At 36.6% G+C, this 23,932-nt stretch overlaps 2 protein-coding genes across 2 annotated transcripts; both read left to right on the plus strand.

Annotated features, from left to right (window-relative positions):
* Window positions 1-1,288: 1,288 nt before the first annotated feature.
* Window positions 1,289-9,532, plus strand: LOC115922467 (regulator of chromosome condensation-like). The gene is made up of 10 exons (XM_030981367.1): window positions 1,289-1,505; window positions 2,095-2,302; window positions 3,529-3,605; window positions 4,584-4,823; window positions 5,974-6,065; window positions 7,142-7,266; window positions 7,876-8,344; window positions 8,623-8,801; window positions 9,104-9,194; window positions 9,497-9,532. The coding sequence occupies exons 1-10, from the start codon at window positions 1,328-1,330 to the stop codon at window positions 9,530-9,532; spliced, it is 1,695 nt and encodes a 564-aa protein (XP_030837227.1). The 5' UTR covers window positions 1,289-1,327.
* Window positions 9,533-9,670: 138 nt separating this feature from the next.
* LOC115922468 (probable E3 ubiquitin-protein ligase HERC4) lies at window positions 9,671-21,304 on the plus strand. Its single transcript, XM_030981368.1, has 11 exons — window positions 9,671-9,898; window positions 10,687-10,838; window positions 12,007-12,087; window positions 12,943-13,038; window positions 15,354-15,587; window positions 16,293-16,400; window positions 17,321-17,442; window positions 18,559-18,720; window positions 19,369-19,543; window positions 20,042-20,144; window positions 21,030-21,304. Exons 1-11 carry the CDS (start codon window positions 9,766-9,768, stop codon window positions 21,302-21,304), a joined length of 1,641 nt encoding a protein of 546 aa, XP_030837228.1. The 5' UTR covers window positions 9,671-9,765.
* Window positions 21,305-23,932: the final 2,628 nt, after the last annotated feature.

A 23,932-nucleotide genomic window follows, 5' to 3' on the forward strand; every position in this document is an offset into this window, starting at 1 on the left:
ACTACCTTACCTTACCACTCATGGACGGATCGACTTCGTAGTTGTACGTATACTCGGTGGCGTACAGATGGGGGGGGGGCTGAAGCCCCCCCCCCCCAATTTGTTTACGAACAAGAAAAAAAAAGAGAAAAGGAAAGAGAGAAGGGTGAAATATATTATTTTCTGAATATTAAGTCAAAATCTATCACAAAGTTGGATTTTTGTACTAAAAATGTCAAAATTTGTGCTCGTTCGCTTCGCTCGCTCGCAATTTTGTATTGATTTTACGCGATACGCCATATTCAGCCCCCTCAAAAATGTTGGCTCATTACGCCACTGCGTATACTATAATGGACAAAACCTAGATATGCTCATTCTTAAATTTGAGGTGGTGTGTCACAAACGGACCAGCGTCTGATTCTCACGACTTTCATAATTCGCGCGGGTTCGAGGTGTCTGATGAGACAAACAATTTTGCAAAAATGACTGTCACCGCTTTTTGTGTAATCCATAAAATTTCAATGAAAGCGCGCCCTACCTTCTGTTCTCGATGCAGGCTCGGGTCGCGCGGGAAAACAATCGGTTAACCATAGACGGGGAAAATTAAAGATACTGTGTCCTTTTTGCAGCCAACATAAAATACTGTAAAACTTTGCAGGAATTATGAATATGTCATGTATATTATGTCCTATCTGTGAACTTTAAACATTAGCAGTGTCTAGCATTCAAATTATGCAAGAAAACCCGTTTACCCTCTATACTTCACTGTCAGACACATTTTTTTTTCGTTGGTACTAACATACATAAAATGAGCTGTAACAGGTACATGAACATTTGTCTAAATCAATAACCCACTAATTGTTATGGCAAAAATTAAACTGATTGAATCTTTGTGCAGCACAAGATGTACGACCATTCGATAAAAGGGTCTGAAAATCTGACTATTACTAAGGTGATTGCAATCACTTAATTGTCGATTAGACAACTAATGTTGGTTATTTTCCCCTAAAAGCCATTTTCAGGCCCTTTCGGTTTGAGGAAAGTTCTAAATTAGTATTGTCTTTCAAATGCCGTTGGAATTTAACCTTTTCTTTTTTTGGCCTGCAAATGGGACATAGTACCTTTAAATAAAGGACAAGATGTCACTGTCCCTATATGCTGCCCTCTTGTTTGCTGAGCAAAGAACACTAGTAGTGTAGAGCTAGCAGTAGATGTTGGATTTCAATTTAAAACAATTAATTTGAATGCGTGGTCTATCGTCCGCATGTTTTTTTTTTTTCATAAATAAAACCGTTTCTCGGTTTTTAGTTAACTTATAGTACTTCTTTGCTCTCCTAGAAACAACACAATGGCTTCATGGGACTATTCGGATGATGGTGATGCTATCATGATGCTCAAAAGGACATCTTTAGAAGGTTATCCGATCAAAGATGCCTGCGGTAACACAGAGTGCGTTGTCATGACAACCTTTAATGGGCGTGTCTACACCTGTGACCCGAAAGGCGTTAGCAAACAGGAGAATTATGGTGAGAAATTGATGAATACTGGAAAATAGGCTTAATGGGAAGAGCAAAGGATTCCGGAAGCAATGGGTTAAAAATATATATATTTTTCCAGATTGTTGCATCAATAAGTTGACAAATTCATTCAACAATAAAAGAGAGAGACAGAGAGAGAGAGAGGAAGAGAGCGAGAGAGTGCAAAGATTTTTCTCCTCTGTTCAGAACATGTGAATCAATAATACATTAATACTGGCATAGGCCTAATATCAGGCTAAAGTTTGATAGTGGTGATAAATTTGTTTTCTTCTTCCCCCAAGAAGAATGCTGAATTAGTACAGATGATTGAATATAATGAGCATGGGGGGGGGGGGGGGGGGGTCACTGAAGTTCTGACTTTTGTGTTTGTCGAAAGCTTCGTATATTGAACCCGATCCTTTATTCTTTTCTTGATAGCCGTCCACCCTCGCTTTTTGTTTCACCCGTTTTTCTTTCGTTTTTTGCTTGGAGGGATTTTGATCCCTTTACTATCTTAACATACCTTAAATGTGTAAATAGAGGCCTGATATTTACCAAATAATTTCAATTAAATATTCTCAACCTCCTCTCAAACCAGTCGAGGTGATCTTCCCGACATCCGAAGAGGAGAATGAACCCTGCGTTGACATCGTGAGCGTATGCTGTGGTCGACATCACTTCCTTGCCCTCTCTGCCGATGGTCGGGTCTACAGCTGGGGTAGGAACGATGTCGGGCAGCTTGGTATTCGGAAAAAGAAGCAGAGATATGATAACCAGAGCCAGATTACACAAGACTTCACACCAAGGTTAGGTTAACTGCCGGATCCAGGATTATATGGCCGCAGGCGTATCAGGACAATAGCCCCGTTGACAATCACCTCCAGAAAACTACCCCCCCCCCGACCCCGGAACCTCGTAGGACAATACCCCCCCCCCCCCCAAGACAACCAAGGACAACCTTCCCCCGAGGTCAATTATCCCGACAATTATCACCTGTTTATTAAAGGGGAAGTCCACCCTGATAATAAGTTGGTTTTTATAAATAAAAGCAGAATTTTTTATTGGAGGGGGGGGGGGGAGGGAGTTGTCCTCAAGAGATGATTGTCCTCGGGGGGTAATTTTCCGGGTGGTAATTGTCCTCGGGGGTAATTTTCCCGATGGTAATTGGCCGGGGGTGGGGGGGGGGGGGTCATTGCCCAAGGGGTAATTGTCCTAGTACCGGTCGGAGGTGGGGGGGGGGGGGGTAGTAGAAAGAGAGAGAGAGAGAGTATGCAAATTGGCATACACAAGACTGCTTTGTGCATTTACTCCTACATTCCTCTATGACTGATTAGCCCCTAAACAAGTTAGACTGTAGAGTTCACTTAAACATAAAAAAAATAATAAAATGCTTATACAGCGATTGTCAACCAGTCAACTACTAATATATAACAGGTGCCTTTTGGATTATGGAATTGCCGCCAAGGGAGTTGGGGGGGGGGGGGAGGGGGGGGGGGGCATAAATCAGAGCATATTTCCCTTTTCATATATACGATGCGTAAATCAAATTCTGGCATACAGATAATTAATTAATTTTGGTTTGGCCGGGGGACATGCAACTTATTGAAAAATCGACCTCTTGGTTCGCGACGATATTTCCGGAATACATTTACACTTTGGTTGCCTATTTGCCACAAGTGCAAGTTTGCACACAACTATAGGCTCCCATCACAATTATTAATTTTAGTCAGCCAATTTTAAAAGTGTTGATTTAAATTGATCTTAATGTAAGAATATTTTACTCACACTATTTTGATTAACGTATACTGCCATGTGCTGCTCACAATGTCCCGAATCGACAGCCATGATGCATTACCAACTCCTTGACAGGAACCGGAAATCATTCTGTATGCCTTCACCGAAAGATGGCGCAATTGAAAATACATAACTGAGGACATACTGTGTATGATCGAATCTCTTTGATACATTACAGCAGTGGTGATGTCGGTAAAATATCCTACCTTTAATCATTCTACAACATGCATGTTTTCAGATTGATCGAGGAACTCTCAAACTATGACGTCATCCAGATTGCCTGCGGAGACGTCCATTCAATCGCACTCACTCTAGGTAATACGTCTTTCTATTCAAGTCCCGACACAACTTTGGAAAACCGCTGGCAATCAAATACTTCCAAAACAGTTCTAGGACAATAATCCCCTGGGAAATAAACCCCGGAAAATAACCCCCCCCCCCCCTAAGGGCAATTACCCCATGGAGAATTACCCCCACCCCACCCCCGAAGAAAATCAGAAGGTAAATTTCTGATTTGATTGCTCACGGGATAATTGTCCTGATCTTCGAAATAGGCTCATAACGCCCTCATCGTTTAATTCAAGGTAGTATGTTTATTAAAGACATCCATGAGACAAAATATACTGAATATTGAATCATACATTTTCAGGAAATTAATACTGGGGATAGATCTAAAATATTTGTTATGTATATGCTTCAAGTATTGTGTATGACTAATCGTTCAAATATTAAGAGGATAATTTAGGCGCTTAAAATTTCAACAGCAGGTTGACTTTACAAGATTTACCATAGGTCTTTTGTACACACTGCGTCGAAGTGAACGATGAGGGCTCTTTATTTACTGTGAAGTGTTCCCTACTTTCTTAGTATTTGCCTTTAAGCTCTTTTTGAAAGTTCTGTCTTACTGTTTTAATTCTTTATAATTGTCATCTATATATGATTCCTCGATATCTTTAATGTGGTAATGCTTTGCCGACACAGATTCTTCGAAAGATGCTATCAAAACAATATCTTAACGAAAGCTTAGATGAAAAATCAAAGAATTGAAAACGACATAGGCCTATCTAAGCTATAAGAGATTTAACATGTTATATTTTTTACCTCCATGATTCAGTAATTTTTCTTTTTCCCCATCTAACTAGTTTTAATAATCTCATTGATGTCTTAAGTTTACTTTCATTTTATTTCCTAATAACGGATACGTGATTCGTTGCATTGTTAACTAGGCAATCGCAACAGCGCCTGTGTGTGTATATTGTAAGAATGGAACTGATTTCACTGCCTTTTTGCTAGATGGGCGGCTGTTTTCATGGGGTTGCAACCGTCATGGTCAGCTAGGTGTGGAGACCAAGTGGGCCGCGAAGGAAGCAAAGGACCATGCAGAGAAACCCATTGAAATCGAAGGTCTCTGGGGAATTCCCGTGCAACACATTGCCGCTGGCGGCGCTCACTCCGTTGCTCTTTCCACTACCGGGTCAATCTTTGTGTGGGGCAGTAACACGCATGGGCAGTTGGGATTACAGAAGTTAGATGGTAAGCGACAGTATTTATATAATATATTCTTTTATCACACGAAAACAAAGCCCTACAGTATTCGTATTATTATTATCTATATCAGGACGACTAGCGAAATAACAACATTTGATTTATCTCGGTAAAATGCTGTAGATTTTCGATAATCGAGCAATATTCTATTGGCAGTTGAAGTTCCCGGATGACAGGGCAATACGAAAACAATATTAATTGATCCGTCATCCGGGTGCTGCGCTAAAAATATTAAATACACTGATTTATTGTACAACTTGGAAGCCTGTAAAAGATAATAATTGCTATTATATACCTCACTTTAGAAATCAAGCCATCTGATTGGTCGAAATTGGAGTCGTTAATTTATCAATTCGCGTATTAAAGAAACGTAAACTGCCAAAACCAGTCAATAGTTTTTGAAAAGCGCCCTAGTGCACTTTTCAAAAGACTATTGACTGGTAGGCGGGTATGATTACACGTAGATCTAGACTGCATATGGATATATGCGTGCAATCTCAATGGGAAGGATTTTAGCACACAGACTCGAGTGGTGCGCGATCAGACACCCTATTGAGATTAGATTTCTAGGTCTTAATAGCGTAAACAAACTTGATTACCATGATTGGTAAGTCGCACATGTATTTTATGACCCTCTTCGGTATACGAGTTATAATGAATGATTTATTATTCGAGGCATAGTTGTTTTATAGGCTCTCGGGGAGGTTACATCGTGATATCACCCCTCGGCATGCCTTGGGGCGATAGCACGATGTTACCTCCACTTGAGCGTATAAAAACAACTGCGTCTCTCATATCAGTCATTATTACTATAATATTGCATCTTTGTTTCTAAATACTTCATGACACGTCGTCAAGCAACCAAGCAACAACAACAACAACCAAAAAAAGGGACAAGAAAATTGTAAAAAAGAAAGGAAAAAAAGGAATAAAAACAATTCCTAAAATAATACGTCAGGGTATTATGTACCTTATTGCGTGGTGGATAGGAATGCTATCATGTATAGCATATTATATTTAATGTTTTTGTTTTGGTAATGGTTCACTGGATACAGTCTTGCTTGATACCAGGATGTGTAGTACGTACATTTCTATTAACCTATGTCAAACTGTCTTATCTTCCAACACACTTCTTTAGATGTGAAGCTACCGGTCAAGTTGTGTTCCTTATCACAAGGCAATGTCAATGTTGTCTCGTGCGGAATGCACCATACAAGCTTCCTTAAACAGGTAGGAACACGTTTAAAGACGTTTCGTAGTTGCGTGGTTTAAACACTGGACCCAGTTTCGAAGGTCATGGGTTCGAGCATCGGTACTATACTCTTAACAAGATGAAATGACGATGTAGCAATTTTGAGAGAGGCAGAAGGACCAGTCAACACACTTTTGTAAACTGGTTGCGTTCTTCGCCTCCACGCGAGGTTGCCGCACGTGCAATTTTGCACAAACCAATACGCACCGGTTGATGGCCCAGCCGGGGATTGTTTGTGCAACACTATGAATTTTTAAAAATGACACATTTCCGGTCTTGATTAACTCCATGACAACTTTTTTTTTAAATATTCTTGAAGCCTATGGTACATCTATCCCATGATGAATATATTGTGGCACATGGAGACAATAAGGGAGGCCTTCTAAGAGTAAACGGGCAATCCATCTCCTGCTATGTTGGAAAGCAAAGTGACCCATGAACTTCAACTGCCTAATCCTCATTTCACGTTTCATTTTCCTTTGCTCTCCAGCTCTTCTAAGAACTTCCTCATTATTAACTTTGTCAGTCCAAGGGATTTTTTACCATTCTTTATGTTAATTATATTACCCCCAGAAAACGTACCCTAACCCATAAATACATATCATTATAGGTCCTCCAAGGATTAAACACCCTCCTGATTCGTATAGATTTAAAGAAAATTGATATTTCTGTCATTTTGAGTGTTTGAACAGATCGGAAAGTTGTCTGCATTTACATCACAAAGACATTACCGATTCGGTGAATTTGATAAACCTACACCTGTAATGTTTACAACTTTTAGATATTAACAACTTAAAAAAAAAAAAAAAAAATCAGATTTCATTCAAACTTTCTGATTTTCTGCCTTTGCTCTTTAGTAATTTATGTCAATTTTGGATTTCCCTTTAATATTATATTTACTCCCCCCATCTCTTGTAATCATTAAACAGTTGGATGCCTGATGTAGTTTTAGTAAGGAGATTTCATATCTTCCAAAAATATACAAATTATTGTTTTGTGATTATACTCCTTGAACAACGCTTTTCTTAAATTTCGCGTTTTTTCCTTTTGGTAGAATGGCCAGCTGTTGGTATATGGTATGGGTCTAGACAGGTGCCCTTGTGAGTCCGACGAATGGGGCAAGTCTGAACTGAGACCTGGACGACCCGGACGCACGTTCTCTTTCCTACAATCAACAAAGTATGCGTTCATGTAGACATGTTTTTCGTTTTTTTTCAGTCATACCTTTATTAATGTTATCTCTATAAAGACCACCTGTATGTAGTGGCCGCTTTTTCTGTTTCTTGGGTGGCCTTTATAGACAAGTTTGACCGTAAGCCTATTTATTTATTTTTTTTTTGCTATAGCTCTTCAATGTTTTCTTTTTTGTTATTACTATAAAAACATCGACTTTGATGGTTTACAGATGGTTTTAATCTGTTGATATCTTTTAGAACCAAGATAATAGATGTACAGTATTATGATAATTATGCAGTGTTGTCCACAGGTACCATTATACACTTTTATTGATTTAAATCGGTGGCTGAATTAACTAAGATTATCAAATACATGTACATGGACCACTATTACATTTGTCGATGTACTTACCACAGGGTACACATGATTCTATCGTGGCAATGTTGTGTCTTTCATGGATCAATACCACAAGCTTAAAAAATATTTCAAAAGATGCTAAAAATGAGTCAACATTAATGAGATAAAATAGTTTATTGTGAATCCACCACTGAAAAAACAGGATATAGCAACATATTTCGACACTTTAGATTTCTCTCTTGCCGTTCCCTGCAGTCGATGTATATATGCAGTTGATGAAATCACCAATGGGGTCTTCGTTCTTGATCATGAGAAGGTCCAAAAGGGTGGAAATGTACAGCTTGAACCCCTTGAAGGAGCTTCGATGGTTGACTTGTTTGAACCTGAATCGTCCACTGATTGGCCACCTGGTCGTTACGGCTTTGATCCAAAGGTCTGGGAACCATCAAGGCCTGTAGAGGACTACGAACATGTCGAAAGATTCGAAGAAGGAACCCGCAGAGATGATGTCGAGGATGATGAGGAAGGCATCACTGATCTTTCTGCTACATTTGATACACCTTCAGTCACCAACGAACATGACGGTCATGCGGGAGAAACGTTGAAAGATGTATCTGGCATAACCTGTGTTGGTCAGGAGAACCATCAAAGGCAACCACGAACCTGGCGCCGACTGTGCGCTGGACAGGAAAACATCTTTATCATAGAGCAGGATGAACCAGTGGTATGTGTACTTCTATTTGTATGTTATGGTTTTTGTTGTTGCTCTTGTGCCTGACAACCTAAAAATGTTAATATTCGAAACATAGAAAAAGATATACTGTATATTCAATAATAAATTTGAGGTAAGTTGTTAAGTATTACGTTTTGTCAAAAAGTCATAGATTTAACCTCACATACCTGAGCTAAAATGCTGGTTATGATGTATTATGACGTTGATACCATTTCGAGCATGAAAATGAGCTGGAATTCATTCCATGCCTTTTCTTTTGTTACCCTCAGAGGAAAGATGTCCATATTTCAATTACTCCTGGACGGGAGATCGGTACACTATCTGCTGGACTGCTGCAGAGTTTAAGTGACATGCAAGGAGACATCACTGAAGAGAGTGCCCCTTTCCGACAAGCAAGCATGGTGTTCTCATCTCCCGCTTGCCTAAATGCATCCTTCCGCCAAACAGGGTAATGATGATGTGTTAAAAGGATAATAATTTCGCAAGTCATTCATCTTGTTTTATATCTACATTTATCATTGTTAATTTATGAAACATCCGTAGCTTATCTTTGGATTGTCCAATTACTTTTGGAAAATAAACCAAAAGTAACATCAATAGCCTGAAATTTGTGCCCTATCTCTTGTTGTAATGTGCGACGATCGAAACTTCGTTTCTATGGGCGATAAGAAAGTAATTAAAATTTCTGTTTAGTTGATTTCTTAAAAATATTCGGGTTCGGTTTTTAATGTTTGTACTTCATATTTTCAGACCAAACGAAGTCAATGGTCTGAATGTTGATCTAAAAGCAGCAAGAAGGGCTTACAAAGTGATCAGCGAGAACGACAATCTTATTGAAAAGGTGAACCTAATATTAAACAGCTTGACAGTGAATTACAAATTAATCATATCTTGCAGTTTTCTCTATATTGATAAGGAAAGAATGTAGTTATTAAACGAACACATGAAAACGAATTCATCAAGAAAACACAGGTTTCCGAGGATGGGATGCGAAAAATCTATCTTTAAAAAAAAATGTTTTTGGTGAACTCAACAGAGTATTTTTTTCTCCAGACACCGTAATTTCTAATACTTTTTTCGTGTTGATTCTTTTTAATAATTTGATTATCTTGTTTTTATGTTTTTTTATGATTTGCCGTTTAGATCAAATGGATCTTTCTAAAACGCAACCAAAAGTAACAACTGCCAATCCACATGATTAACTTGAAATGTTATACAACATACTACACATATTAATGTATTGGTATTTTTGCATTTATGCCATATCTTTACCAGTAATTAAATTCTACAAAATAATTACATTTTCTCATAATCATCTTCTACAGCTCTCCGAAGTGATCTCTGTTAATCTGTGTACCAGCATACCTCAGTCGACACCCCACATCGAAGCCCTTCGGTTCATCTATATTCTGATGGAATGTCCTGTGTTCAGTAACCATCACCGCCCCTGGGGGCGCCGTGCCCTGGCCGCTGCAGACAGGTTGATAGGGTTTCTTCACATGGCATCGAAGGCCGGGGAAAAGAAACCCAATTCGGCAACACCTGGTAAACAGTCAGACACAACTTCAAAAAAACCGAGCCAAAGGCATCGGGGAAAAAATGCAAAGTCAACTTTTTGTCGTTATATGTTTTATTGCTATGGGTTAATTATCTTCAGAATCCCTAAATGATTAATCATATACAAATTCGTTCTAAATGGCTAAAATCATATTTTTAAAAAAATTATTCAAAGCAATTTTTTTCTCAAAATGTATGTTGAGAACAAGTTGACCTAAGAAGAGTTTCAACATGCTTTTCGTACGCACTGCCACTCATGATGAGAGCACTATGTTCACTGTTAGGTATTCACTGTTTTCGAAGTACTTTCCTGTACTCGGGCTTTCCGAGGTTGTTTGTAATTGATAAAGACAATTTCCTCATGTCATGGGATTTTTTTAGAAAATACGAAGCAAAGGCAACACGATCCTAAAGACTTAAGGAAAAATCATCCTTAGACAATTTCAACAGCCTAAAGCTTGACGAAAGCCTATAAAGGTGCGAAATGTGCGAACATTGCAATAGCATTATTACCAATCTGAACGTGAATTTATGTAGGCGATACAGTATATATTTAAAATTCCCATTGAGTTTATTTCAAGAAAGTCTTAGCGATCAAGTTAATTGGGTAGAGAGAGTGGTAGCGATGTAAACAAAAGTTGTGAAGCGAGTTTGTCTGACCTAAGATCTGACAGCGAGTTCAATGTAAAACATGAATGGAATCTTGATTTCAACCCTGCGATGCACTAAATAACATAATACAACCTGTACTCTATCCCCAATTTGCCCCTTTATAGCTCGTTGGTGGAAGTTCGAACCGATGTCCTTTCGACGTACAATCATGGCTTACCGACGGTCCCTCACAATCCTATTCCACGACAGAGTGCTATTGGAGAAGGAACTGGCAAACTTTTGGACCTACCTGAGAATTCTCAGCTCCTTGAATGAGGTGAGTAAGTTAATAATTTTTGAACCAGTCGTGTGATTTTGTACGGTTGTAAGACACTTGCTCCTGCGACAATTGCTCGGAGTTAATTTCCTACACTAACCGAATTCCGAACCTCAATCCTGGACCCTACACTATATCTTACATCAATGCTACCCCTATACCTATCATAACGCTGAATTGCAACCTAACCCTAACCATATACCTCTGACGACATGAAGCCCAGAATAATTATCGCAGGAGCAAAATGTCTAGTCATTGTTAGTACAATTATCATAAGGACCTTTTCTCGCTTTACAAGTAACTTTACAGAAAAATAAATCTTAAAGGCCCCCCCCCCGGGGGGGGGGGGATTACCCACATATTAAATCATACGGGGATGTGCCGCTCTAATATGTCACTTTTTCAAAAAATAATCCCTAAATATGGGTCCCATGTTAAACAAAAATATCCCTTAACATGGGTCCGTTTTTTAAAGTTTCCAAAGCTTTAGGGTGTTTGCATTGTGAAAAATTGGCCTGTATTTCGAGAAAAATCACCCAACTGACCCTTAAAAATGGGTAGAGGTGTTGAGGCTTAAGCGGCATGCCCCCGTTTAAACCAAATCTGAGTAATCCCCCCCCCCCCGGGCTTAAAGGTCGTTTGTTTGATGCATGTCAGCAAAAAATCAAATCAAAATCAAACAAAATGAAACAATCAAAATAAAACCCAATGAACCAAACAATTATAGCTACTTGCATACCCACCCCAACACAAACATACCCTACCATCCAAACATCGACACACACACAAATATTTATCGTGACATACTAGCTTAATTCTACTCTAATTGGTTTTTTGAAAGGAAGATTTCACAGGTAGTAAAGGGTCAGAATGTCCCCCCCCCCCTTTTTTTTTCCCTCTCCCCGTATCCCCAACACAAGGTCCGATCTTGAAAGAGGAAAGTCATGAATTCGGGATCTGTAAGCCCAGACCGCCAACACCACCACCCTTCCTGTAAGGATAATTTTCTACACGGTTAAGATGTCTAGCTCACATTGAATATGTGTAAATGTTTTCAGAGAGTAATATGATATATACGTTATCGTATGTATCGAAATCTGCATTTCATTCAACAAGAATTCGCATAATATTTGTGTTATCCTTTGTATTTGTTTGTTCTATATATTAGATTAATCTACAGCATGACATCCTTTCCATTAAGACGTTCTACATCCCTAATTTAGACAAAGTCTGGAGACGTCCACACCAAGTAAGTGATACGGGTCTGACCGTTCATATTAGTGTAGGAGGAGGGGGGGGGGGGGACAATAGTTTTGTCAAAGAATCAATTTTTGTTCCTCGAAGGTTCGTTGCAGCAGGAGTTCACAATTTCGAAATGGATGATATAGGGTTTTCTTTCATTTTCAGAATTTTAAAAAATCGGCATAATGTGCCCGATTTATTTATTAGGCCCTTGTTTATTAGGCTCTTGTTCGGGGTACGGTTAAGAACTGTCATAATATCATTTTTTAGTATTGAACATGACAAATTGAACTTTCGGATTACCAAACATCTGGTATAAATGAAAAAGTGCCATGTATCACATCGAAACACCTTTAAGAACATAGTTGAATTCTCTTTAGAACTGCCAAGAGTGAATACTTTCACATGATAGCAAGGATTATGGACAGATCTCGAAGTGGTTATGATACATTAATATTTGTATATAGATTCATATTGATTGATTTAACCTTATTGGCATATCATCTATGCATTGTCTGAATATACCAGCAATAAATACATTATGAATAAATGACGAAATTTTAATTAAAAAATGGATTTCATGATTAAACTAACATAAAACAAGAACAGAATGTCTCTATAGTGATGCTTTTGTTTTAAATTATCTTTTTTAACGAAATGCTTTTTATTTTAACGAAATGCTTTATATGTTTTCACATTTGCAATGTTAATGCATGTATTTGCAATGTTTTCCAAGGACCCATTGAAAACTAATTTCCCCACAGTGTTGGCTTTTTAACGTGTATGAATAAATTCGTTATGTTTACTCTCGTGTTAATTTAAACAAGAAAAACGGTCGTGTACTCTTTCTTGATGTTTATAGCCGTTGCAGAAATTATCCTGGGCGTCGTATCCATTCCTCATTGATCTGGAGATGAAAACAAAGATGCTTGAATCCCATAACATAAGTGAACAAGATGTAAGTACAATTTTATTTCTTCGTGAGAAATTGAGATCAGTCAACGAATCCGAACTGTCTATCATTACAATTGCACTAGTCCATTTAAGCCTATGAAATGCGGGTTTGAAAAACAGTGACGAGGAGTACAATGCGCTTTACAATGTCATTACCGTTACTCATGCCTGTGTCTACGGAGACTACTGAAGAAAACATGTATCAACATATAAAACGCAGTGTGGAAGCACAAGGGTAGAATTATGAACTGCATGGACAACAAAAGAAAAGGGGTGAGTGGATGTGAACCGCATGAATGGAGGACAGTGTATATGAAAAATAGGAAGTACGTAGGAAGCATGATGAATTTTTTTTTTATTTAGCACCAATTGGTGACATTTTGTTGATATTTAAAAAACACTATGTAACTTTATTTTGTTTTTAAAGAATTTGGTGAAAGTGAATGATTTATGCCTATATCAAGAGTGTTCCAAAAATGGGGGACCAACATAAATTAACTTGTTCTGAGGTAATAGAGTTTTGAAAAGGGGCAAATGAAATTGAACGTCTAGTTGGTTAATTATGAACTGATTGGTTTTGTAAAAAAACATAAAATCAAAAGTTGAAGGTAACTTATTATTATCATATTGTTACATAAATTTGCCTAATTGGTACAAGTTCAAGCAGTTAAAGGGATAGTCGATTTCTGCTGCAGAGGGCGCTACACATTTTATTTTTTTGTGATAATAATGAAAAACTGAGTGTCACATTTGAAAGAACATAATATTTAAATGACTAAATCATGTTTGTTTGATCAAAATCGGTTCAGAGACGGATGAAATATAACGATTTCAAATACTTGTGTACCACCACAAATATTAGATATTCTGAAAAATTTGAAAAAAAACCGTTGAAAAAAAAAAACGAATTAACGCCTTTTACGTCGTATTTCAGCCAATGCCGATGTTGGTTTTTTGTTTGCATTTTCATGTTGTTCATATTACCCACAATTAGACGGCTAGTGTAATTTTCTTTTAATTAAATAACTAATTAACGGTCACCGTGTTTAAAAAAAAAAAAAAGTAGAGCTGAATTGGTATGATCGTATTGGCTAAATTTTACACATTTTGGGGTCTAAAATTACCTTCATAGCAATTTTAGGTTCTAAAAGGGCACTATTAATGTCATAGATAAGAATAAGAGCAATAACCATGCACTTTAAAGACATTTGCGGTCTGAAAACAGAACTCAACTATCCCTTTAACGTTTGATAATGTATTATACAAAAATAATGGGTCTGTATGAGAGCGTAGGAAAGTAACATATACAAGAATAGCCCTTTTTGTAATAATAATAATCTCAAAACAGCGATTTGTGCGCATTCCCCCAAGTAAGAAGACCATAATTCAGGTATGGCAATATTAAAAATGAGTATAACATAAACAAGGACGAAATTGGGAGACAAGTTTTTAATTTATTTATTACCCCAATATTACATGAAATGGTTTTACAAATATTATCAATATAACATTTCACCCTGGACGTTTCCATGGAAACTTATTATCAACAGTTACTCCAAAAAATGTAATATGAAGTACATCTTCTAACAATTTATTATCAAAAACAATATACCAACAAACATAAATTTATTTTTCTGACAATTTAAAAATAATTTGTTAGCTCTAATCCACTGAGAAATCTGTAATAGTTCAATATTAATATTTTTTGATAAAGTAAGTGGATTACTGTGAGAAAAAAATAATCGCATTAGTATCATCGGCAAAATCGTATGAATGACTACATGTCAGACGATTTACAGAAATAATTTATATAAAGGATAAATAAGAGTGGACCCAAAATGCTACCTTGGGGGCCGCCGCAAAAAGTTCATATCATGAAATACATAGTTAACATTAATCAAGGAAACATACTGTTTTCTATTGGAAAAGCAGCTCCGGAACCACTGCAAGGCCTTCGCACGTACACCATAGCAGGACGTTTATGAAGTAAAATATTGTGGTTGATCGTGTCGAAGGCCTTAGAGATGTCCAGGAATGTACCCAACGTGTGTAAAGGTTTATCAATAGCATGTGCCACCTCATCAGCAAGAGACAATAAAGCATGAGTAGTGCTATGTTTTTCTCCGAAACCAAATTGAAAATTAGAACAAAATATCATGATTCTTTACAAAGGAAACAGTCCGAGTATATATCATCTTTCTAAAAACCTTAGAAAGTGTAGACAATAAATATGTATAATATTTTAAAGATTGTTGCAGTTAGTTTTACCTAGTATCCTGTAATTCAAAGTTCTCATGTTTTTCAATGATTGCTTACAAGAATGCCATGGAACAAGCAACAAGGCAAGATCCAATGTTTGGATTATGTTATCTCTTGGGGATTACTGTACCAAGTCCGCGTCTTTTCCTTAACGTAAACCGGGATGACATCTTCGGGAGGAGTGTCCGGGAGCAGTTAACCGAGATGCTGACCTTCCCGAGGTCCTGGTTTCAAATACCTCTCAGGATCCGATTCATGGGTGAAATGGGTATTGACGCGGGGGCTCTAAGTATGGTAAGTGATTATTGGTATCCTTGTAATAGCCACCGCTTTAATAAATTTTGTAATATATATACAGTGCGTCCCAGATAAAAGAAACCGAGCATTATCGATGTTTTATCATAACTTAATCACAATTATAATTTAAAAATGACCCATATTTGTAAAGCTTAGATCCTCATCTTTTATTAGATATAACTTCTATGATGCATATTTCACGCATGGGTGATTTAAATCAATTTGAAGAAAGGGAAGCAAAAAGTAATATGGCGGACGGTATCTGAATTTCAAAGAGAAAATCACGTTTAAAAAAAGTTCAGTTTTTGCCCTTTCATATGACACCTCAATCAGGGAAAATGAGCAAGGAATAACAAAGTATTTTTTGTTTAAAGTAATGCTTGCATTTCTATAATTTTATTAAACGAATTCGTTTTCACTGGCTGCCTGCCGTAGCAACAAACAAAATTAATAAAAGACTTAACTTCTTTTCTTTGACGATCAGCCCTTGAACAAAAGACTTCATGCATGGCTGATTATAAGTTATGATAAAACATCGATAATTCTCGGTTTCGTTTTTTCTGGGACGCACAGTACAGAGAGAAAGTTTTTAGAAGAACAAAGTATTACAGAAAATAAGGATCAAACTCGTGATCTCACTTGAGAGTCAAGAGCCTTTACCTCCAACATTTATATGTATGCGTTCTTATTCTATAAAAACAGGATTTTTTCCGGCTTGTCTTTGAAGAACTTTTCGATCCGGGAAAGAACGGTCTTTTCCGATATGTCGACGAACTCGACCCGACTCACTCGCCTGTCTGGTTTCGGAAGGTACATAATCATTTTCGGAATTTCTACTGTGATTAGACCCTGCATTTTTTAAGAATTTGTTTTGGCAAATTTGAGTGTACATCTTTAAACTAATTAATTATTCAGAGATTGACTTCCAAGTTTCACCTCTTTTGTCTGGTACAATATGTTCAAAACATACTTGGACTATGTGTTTGGCCTTTTTTCCGATACATAGCAATTCGTAAGGTATTGAAGGTATTGCATGAGTCAATTGCTTTTTGGGGAATTCGAATAACAAGTATCAAGAGAACGCCACTCAAAAGAAATTCTAAATATGATTTACTGAAAGTTGCGTTTGATTTTTTGGGGATGACATGTTATTGCTACGTTTTACCCATGAAAACAATTATATCAATTCTATATTATTATGTATTTTTTTCTTTTTATTATGATCATTCAAGAGTTTGGCTGGGTGATTTTTTTCTTATTTAGGACTCATAGTGCGTTTGTATTGTGGTTATGCTTCTTCATTTTTATTTCAGAAAAAAACAATGCATTAGGCCAAGTTAAAAAGAAAACATGTTTAGCGTCCTGCTTTTTTTTTTAAATATAGAAAGGAGGAGGCCTTTTTTTTTCTTCTTCAAAATGGCCACTCGGTACATTTTTCCTGACAGTCGGCTATTTTTCAATATGGCCGCCAACATTTTTTTTTTTTTTTAAATCAGAAATAGATCCATTTTAGCAGCGTTTTTCATGTTTTTTTTTTCTTCAAAATTTCAACACACACACACACAAACAAAAAATAGGAGGCGGCACCCAAAAAAGAAGCGGGCGGGGACGCTTAACATGTATATATTTGTTTAATTTGCTTTGTGTATAACAAAAATATGCATGTGCGATGCGCATTCATTTAAATGAACTTAACTAAACCACCTTTCCTGAATACCTATGTAAAACAGGACTGTGAGGACTCCAAACTAGCCGAGATATGTGGTCTTCTGTGTGGGTTTTCATTGCACAACAAGGCAATAGTTCCATTACCGTTCCCACAACTCCTCTACGCCAAGCTTCTAGGAAAGGGGTATGTTGCTCTTTATACATCACCACCACCACCTCCATCAACAAAAACAATTACAACAACAACAACATGAACATCAAAAACACACGAACAACGAGATAGCTCTTTCTCGGTGTGACGGAGGAAATAAAGGCTCTGGATTTGACGAAGCACTTATTGGTCGTACCCTTACATGTCACAACAACAACACAAACTGGTATCAAAACAAAAGAGATTTAGAATCTGAAGAAAAAAATACATTCATTGCAGCACCTTCTCTTTGGAATAATTTACCATACAATTTGAGAATCATAACCAACCCTAACCCTTAGAGACCTTTAAATTCAAGCTGAAATCTTATCTTTTTAACAATGCCTATACTTGGCAGTATGACACTCATCAGAACTCTCTCATTCTTTCTATTTTTCTTGTGCGCTTCGGGATAAAATTGTCTAGATAGACGGCGCTATATAAATGCCTTTTCATTATTATTATTAGTGATACCACAAAGTGATCTTTAGTTTATTTATTTTTTTCTATCAAGGGCCTCGTTACATGGAAAAGATATCCAGTTTATACGAAAGAAGAAGTTGATTATAATGCTTAGCCAAACAAGTAGTACTTCATAAGATCCATGGTAACTAGCCCAAATCATGTCGCCTTGTGTTTTGGAGAAGAAAACGAAGCGACCATCTGCAAAGAAACATTTGAATGCGATCCCGAATGGGAGCGCATATAATCACATCTTTGTGTTTATTATGCTTCATTATATCGCCTGGTCATAACAAAAACATCACCTTCATTCAACAAAATTGTATAGATTTTATAATATCTTTGTTCGACATCTAACGTGAGTTCCTCCTGTATAGAGGCATACGGTAGAGTAGTGTCTGTAGTGTCTAGAATAAGAAACTCTCAGACTGGTGGCAGCGCTGGCATATTATTTATAAGATGTTTATAGGTTTATTCGTTTATTAATTTAATGTTCATATTTTCCCTATTTTGTATTTAAAAAAGAATTGTTATCTATTGTTTTTCTTGTCTATTTCAATTATAGATTAAGTTGTGTATTCATGTATCTTTATGAAAGTGCTTTGTTATAATGAAATGAACTTCTTTTGATTTCAAGTTGATTTTTAGCCCTAATAGTGATATGGAGGAAGTGGCAGAGCTCGACAAGGAGTTCGCAGATCAGATGTCTAAATTGCGGACTGGAACAGAAGATTACGTGATGGGGTGTTGCTATGGTGAAAAGGTGGAGCTGAAGAATGGGAGGAGCGTCGATGTCACGAAAGAAAATGTGTAAGGAAAACAGGATCCAAAATCTAAAGTGTAGGCAACATAATTATAAAGATAACATTGTCTGAAGGCAGCTTGGACAAAGCTAGGCATAATATTCATAATAGCAGTATTTTTGTTAATGCCTTGAGAATTCTTAGTATGGATATGTACACTGTCGATGTAAATGTAGCTGATTTATTTCATTGATTATTAAATAGCATCATACACTAGTCGTATCCATTTCAATCATAGCATGCATTGGCACTGCTTTGCGGACGAAGAGTTAATAAGGTGCGCCTCGGCTCGTGACGACCCGATCATGAAGATGATGAGTGATCCAGGACTATAGGAGATTTTTAAAAAAGTCTTGCCAGAGTGGGTAACTGGGTTCAGTGTTGTAAGTTTCCTGCCGGGAGAACATTAGTATTTCTCTTCTAAAAAACAAGAGGCATGGTGGTAATAAATACAGAAAGAATTTCATTCGTTAATAACGACAACATTTGGTATTATTTTAATGTTATGCTTTGTCCAGTTAGTCCATTAATATTATCTTTAGTGACGCCGACTGCATGCTTCTGATCTGCATACCCTTGCGTAAATCCTCAGTTAATTAATGCTTTTTGATAATCTCAATCTTCCAACTATTATTTTATCTTCTTTGCGCTAAAGACATCTCTACGTGGACAATATGGTTCGAGATTACCTGGTTCCGTCACAGTTTGCAGCCTTCCAGCGAGGATTCAACAGAGTCTTCAATCCCGCCGCCTTTGATATGTTCAGACCTATCGAGCTGGAAGCGCTTGTCATGGGAGAGAAACACTTCGATTGGAAAGCTCTTGAGCAGGTAATACGGACCAACAAAAATAGATGATAGACCACTTAGCACAAGGTGTCAATGGCCGCAAATGTCAACGGATCTTTTAAACACGGAAGTGTACCACTATGCATTTAAATATACATGTACATGTACACTGTTGGTCATAAAGGTGGAATACATTTTTTACCCCAATTTATGGAATGATTATGACAATGATTTATTCCCAATAGATCTATTTGCATACATTCTTAGATTGTATTGAATAATAGTGTTTGTTTTGCGTGACTGCTAAAGCATGTGTATGCTACTATGTTTATCATAACTGATAGTAATGAGGATTAATGCCTCACAAAAGGGCACTTATATACAAATAGCACATCGACAAAGTTTAAGAATGATTCGTTATCTGGTTATTGACTGAATATTAGAGCATTAATATTTGTCAAACTTCCCCCAAATTACAAACCACATTGAAGATTTGCACATTCTATTTTTCTTATGATATATAATTTGATTTATTTTCAGTCGACCCAGTATAAACAGCCATATACAGACTCACACCCAACCATCAAAATGTTCTGGACGGTATTTCACGCTCTAGACAATGACATGAAAAGAAAGTTTCTTGGTAAGTCTAAAATGTTTGATTTACATTTTGTTTATTCCATAATATTGATATATTGACTGCTATGAGAGGCATCGCTTTTTCTATAGGCTCAAGGGGACGTTACATCCTGATATGACCCCCTAGGCGCGCAGGGGCGTCCCCGAGAGACAGTAAAGAAACAGCTATGCTTCGAATATTAAAGCAGTTGATATATAACTTTTATATACCAAATTCACAAACAAATCTACAAAGAATTCTTACCTTATCCTTTTCTTGGATGAAGACTGGTTATACATCACAGAAAGTCTGAGACACCATCTTCGCTGGAAATTTGCCTGAACGTTACGATCATTCGGGAATCGGGGGCAAAACGCACTAAATGGTATCCGCGCTCGCACATAGAAACTTTTTACACGTAAACCAATGGGGATCTTAGAAAATTTGTTTCTGCGGCCCGTTACCTGGGGCATGCAGGCATCTTTAAAAACAACTATATATACCGGTAGGCGGACATGGCTAAAATCACGACTCCAATTTCGACCAGTCAGATGACTAGATTTTTTCAACATTCTAAAGAGAGGTATAATTATAATGATGTATAACGTTTTTGTGTCTCGAAGGACTTTAAAAAACTAAAAGCACTAAGTGCAATCAAGTGCAAGTTTTTTTATACTCTTTTGTTCTACTTATGCACGTCTGTAGTATGAATTCGATAAGATCATCAGATCTTTGTTTTGGAGTCTTTTGTCTCTCTCTTTGACGACAATGTTGATGTCGTGAGGTTTATCAGTATTTTTCATATCATCTTTTTTTTTATCATTATTCAAATTATTATCATTATCCTCACTACTATTTTTTTCTTCATTATAATAATTACTATGATTATTATGATTTATCTTGTTGCAGTATTTGTCGCTGGGTCTGATCGCGTCCCGGTTGGTGGACTACGAAACCTAGGACTCCACATCGACCACCTCCAGGTACCCATGGACGATTCCTTGGACGAGCAACCGTGCGACACCGAAGACAGACTCACCCGGCTGCTGCCAGTGGGCCATGGCTGCGATAACCATGGCTCCCGCCGTACCTTACGGCTGCCTATGTATACTATCCTTGAACTCATGGAAGATCGTTTGACCGTCGCCCTGTCCTATTATGACTGCCCATTTCATATCGCTTAGATGAACAGGATATTTCTTTATCATATTTTATTCATGTTCTTTTTATTTATACCATTTATATATAAATGGTGTTTACCATTCATTTATACAGTTCTTATGTAAGTTAATTTCTTTCTATCTTCATTTACTTATTCAATTATTCATTCATTTATTATATTCTTTAGTTCATATAACTATTATGTCTTCAGGTTATTTCCATAGCCTCTTCAGGTTAAACGTTATACACTGTTGGTCATAATGGTGGAATCTTTTTTTTTACCCCAATTTATGGGATGATTTTGACAATGATTTATTCCTAATAGATCTAGATAATAGTATACATTCTCAGATTGTATTGCACAATAATTTGCGAGTGTTTCTTTTGCATGACTGCTAAAGTATGTGTGTGCTACTATGCTAATCAACTAGCGCACCTATGTCCTTAAGTCATAACTGACAGTAATGAGGATTAATGCCTCACAAAAGGGTACTAATTTAGATGATCGACACGGTTTTTATTCTGGGATCTCACATTTATGAGGCCTTAAAACAAATTTAACAAGACTAAATTGGAAAACACTTGACAATAATAGGAAAAATAATGGAGCAATTATGATGTATAATGTTGTCTCAAAACAAGTTCTTGAATATTTAAAAAAGACCAAACACTGAGACTATGAACAGATCTTTTAAATGAAAAGGGGCCTTAACATGGAATAACTTACCTCATGATGTACCAGGGGCTATATCGTTGAATACATTTAAGGCAAAGCTGACGTAATACGAAATAAGTGTGTGTGGAGATGGGTAACCTTTTAATTTGATAAGCCGTGTTTTGTTAGTTTTTAAAGCTTTATATTTGTAAACTTATACATGTCTATATAATTTTAGCCAATTCATTATCTTACATATTATTTATTACTCCTACACAATATGAAATCACTTTTTGTTTGAAACTCTAATTGTGTGTAATATGATCTATGCAATACGGTATCAGTTTCTGTCTCTTAAAAAAATGTAATATTTGACTGATCTATATTCATATGTTCTGCTGTATTTATTATCATTCCAAACTTCTTTTTATTTCTACACAATATAGAATACGCATTTGTCCAGATTTCTGTGTAATATATAACTTTACCTGTATGTGTGTTCTCTTTTGTGTTTGTTTTAAACTTTTACCTATTTAATATTAAACATAAATACATAAATATATTCTTAACTTATATCTTATCTTGTTAGACTTCGCTTTTTTGTAATACTCTTTATATTTATATAAACCAACAGATTTTTTTGTTCATAACTTTCTTTAATTGTTTATCTTTTAGGCCTATAAATATAGCTTTAAATAATGAAGTGTTTCTAGTTTATTTTCTATATATTGTTGTATTTGGTTGTAAATTTGTCAGTGTTATTATTATTACTTTTGTTCATATGTCATAATTATGTTGCTTTTTATCAACACGGCCCTGATTGAAACCAGTCTGCAAACTGTGTTGGGCTTTTACCGTGTATCAATGAAATAACTCAAACTCAACTCAAACTTATATATATGGTGTTTCCCAAGGGTTTGTCTTAGCTCCACTCTTGTTTTTGTTATTTAAAATTAATGGTATATACACAGATTACGTAATATAAACGTTTATTTTCCTAAATTCACCAGAAGTTTCGGAAGCTTTCAAAGTCTGTATCATTACACACCTTTCAGAAAGTACCGCGGATAAAACAGACCACAAGAGGCAGGTGGCGCAATCGGTTCATCTCAGCATTCTTTTATAGTTACTATCAGAAATCCTCCCAAGCGCTGTATAAGATCAACGCCCAATATCAACGATATTGCATTTCGTGTCAACATTACCAGATTTAGGAGTTTTTATTTAAACAAGTCAACATAGACAACTACAAGTAATTTAGTTTTACTTTTATATTACCTTGTATGATTTAGTACAAGAATAATATTGCTAATGCAGATATATGTACTCTCTATGTTATCTTTGTACATAATCATATCCTTGCTCCTTATGTGTTCAGGATGTTGCTTTCCTCATAATGTCATGCAATGGATACGAATTCCTATGACCAGAAAATGTATTTGTACGTGTTAATTGAAGGCTTGTCAAACTAGGCTATCACATTTGATATTCATGACTTCTGTGAAACTGGGGCGGTATTCTGAACATTGTTGTAAGTTTTGTGTTATCTTTTGTTGTATCTTCCAGAAATAGCACAGCGCTAATATTGTTGTAAGTTGGTATTCTGAACAACATTTTATCCCTGTGTTATCTCTTGAAGGACCGCCTTTATCTTATCTTTGACCACTATTAACATTTTTATGGACCCTACCAATCAAAATCTATTTTATATAAGCATGATAAGTAGGTCAACCAATATGAATACTTTATGCCATATCTGAAGATGTGCCTAGCGCATACTAATCTTGGGCGTAATTAGTTATTTGAGCACTTATTACGCGCGTCATCATTATGCGCTGTTGAATGTGGATCATGAAGACAAATCACGCTTTCACTATATTGGTTAAGATGAGAGCATTAAAATCGTCATATCCTAGCATGTAATATCTTAAAAAGTTCTCATCTGTGATGTTTCCGGTCCACACACAATCTTTTTCTAACTCGTCTATTGGCACGA

The sequence above is a fragment of the Strongylocentrotus purpuratus genome, unplaced genomic scaffold (genome assembly GCF_000002235.5).
Source record: "Strongylocentrotus purpuratus isolate Spur 01 unplaced genomic scaffold, Spur_5.0 spur5_scaffold_12, whole genome shotgun sequence".
Classification (NCBI taxonomy): Eukaryota; Metazoa; Echinodermata; class Echinoidea; order Camarodonta; family Strongylocentrotidae; genus Strongylocentrotus; species Strongylocentrotus purpuratus.

Coding starts and splice junctions, on each gene's coding strand:
- LOC115922467 (XM_030981367.1), top strand. CDS start 1,328: ATGGCTTCATGGGACTATTCGGATGATGGTGATGCTATCATGATGCTC. Junction 8,802..9,103: donor GCATCCTTCCGCCAAACAGG/GTAATGATGATG, acceptor TCATATTTTCAG/ACCAAACGAAGTCAATGGTC. Junction 9,195..9,496: donor ACGACAATCTTATTGAAAAG/GTGAACCTAATA, acceptor TTTGCCGTTTAG/ATCAAATGGATCTTTCTAAA.
- LOC115922468 (XM_030981368.1), top strand. CDS start 9,766: ATGGAATGTCCTGTGTTCAGTAACCATCACCGCCCCTGGGGGCGCCGT. Junction 9,899..10,686: donor ACCCAATTCGGCAACACCTG/GTAAACAGTCAG, acceptor GCCCCTTTATAG/CTCGTTGGTGGAAGTTCGAA. Junction 12,088..12,942: donor TCTGGAGACGTCCACACCAA/GTAAGTGATACG, acceptor TGATGTTTATAG/CCGTTGCAGAAATTATCCTG.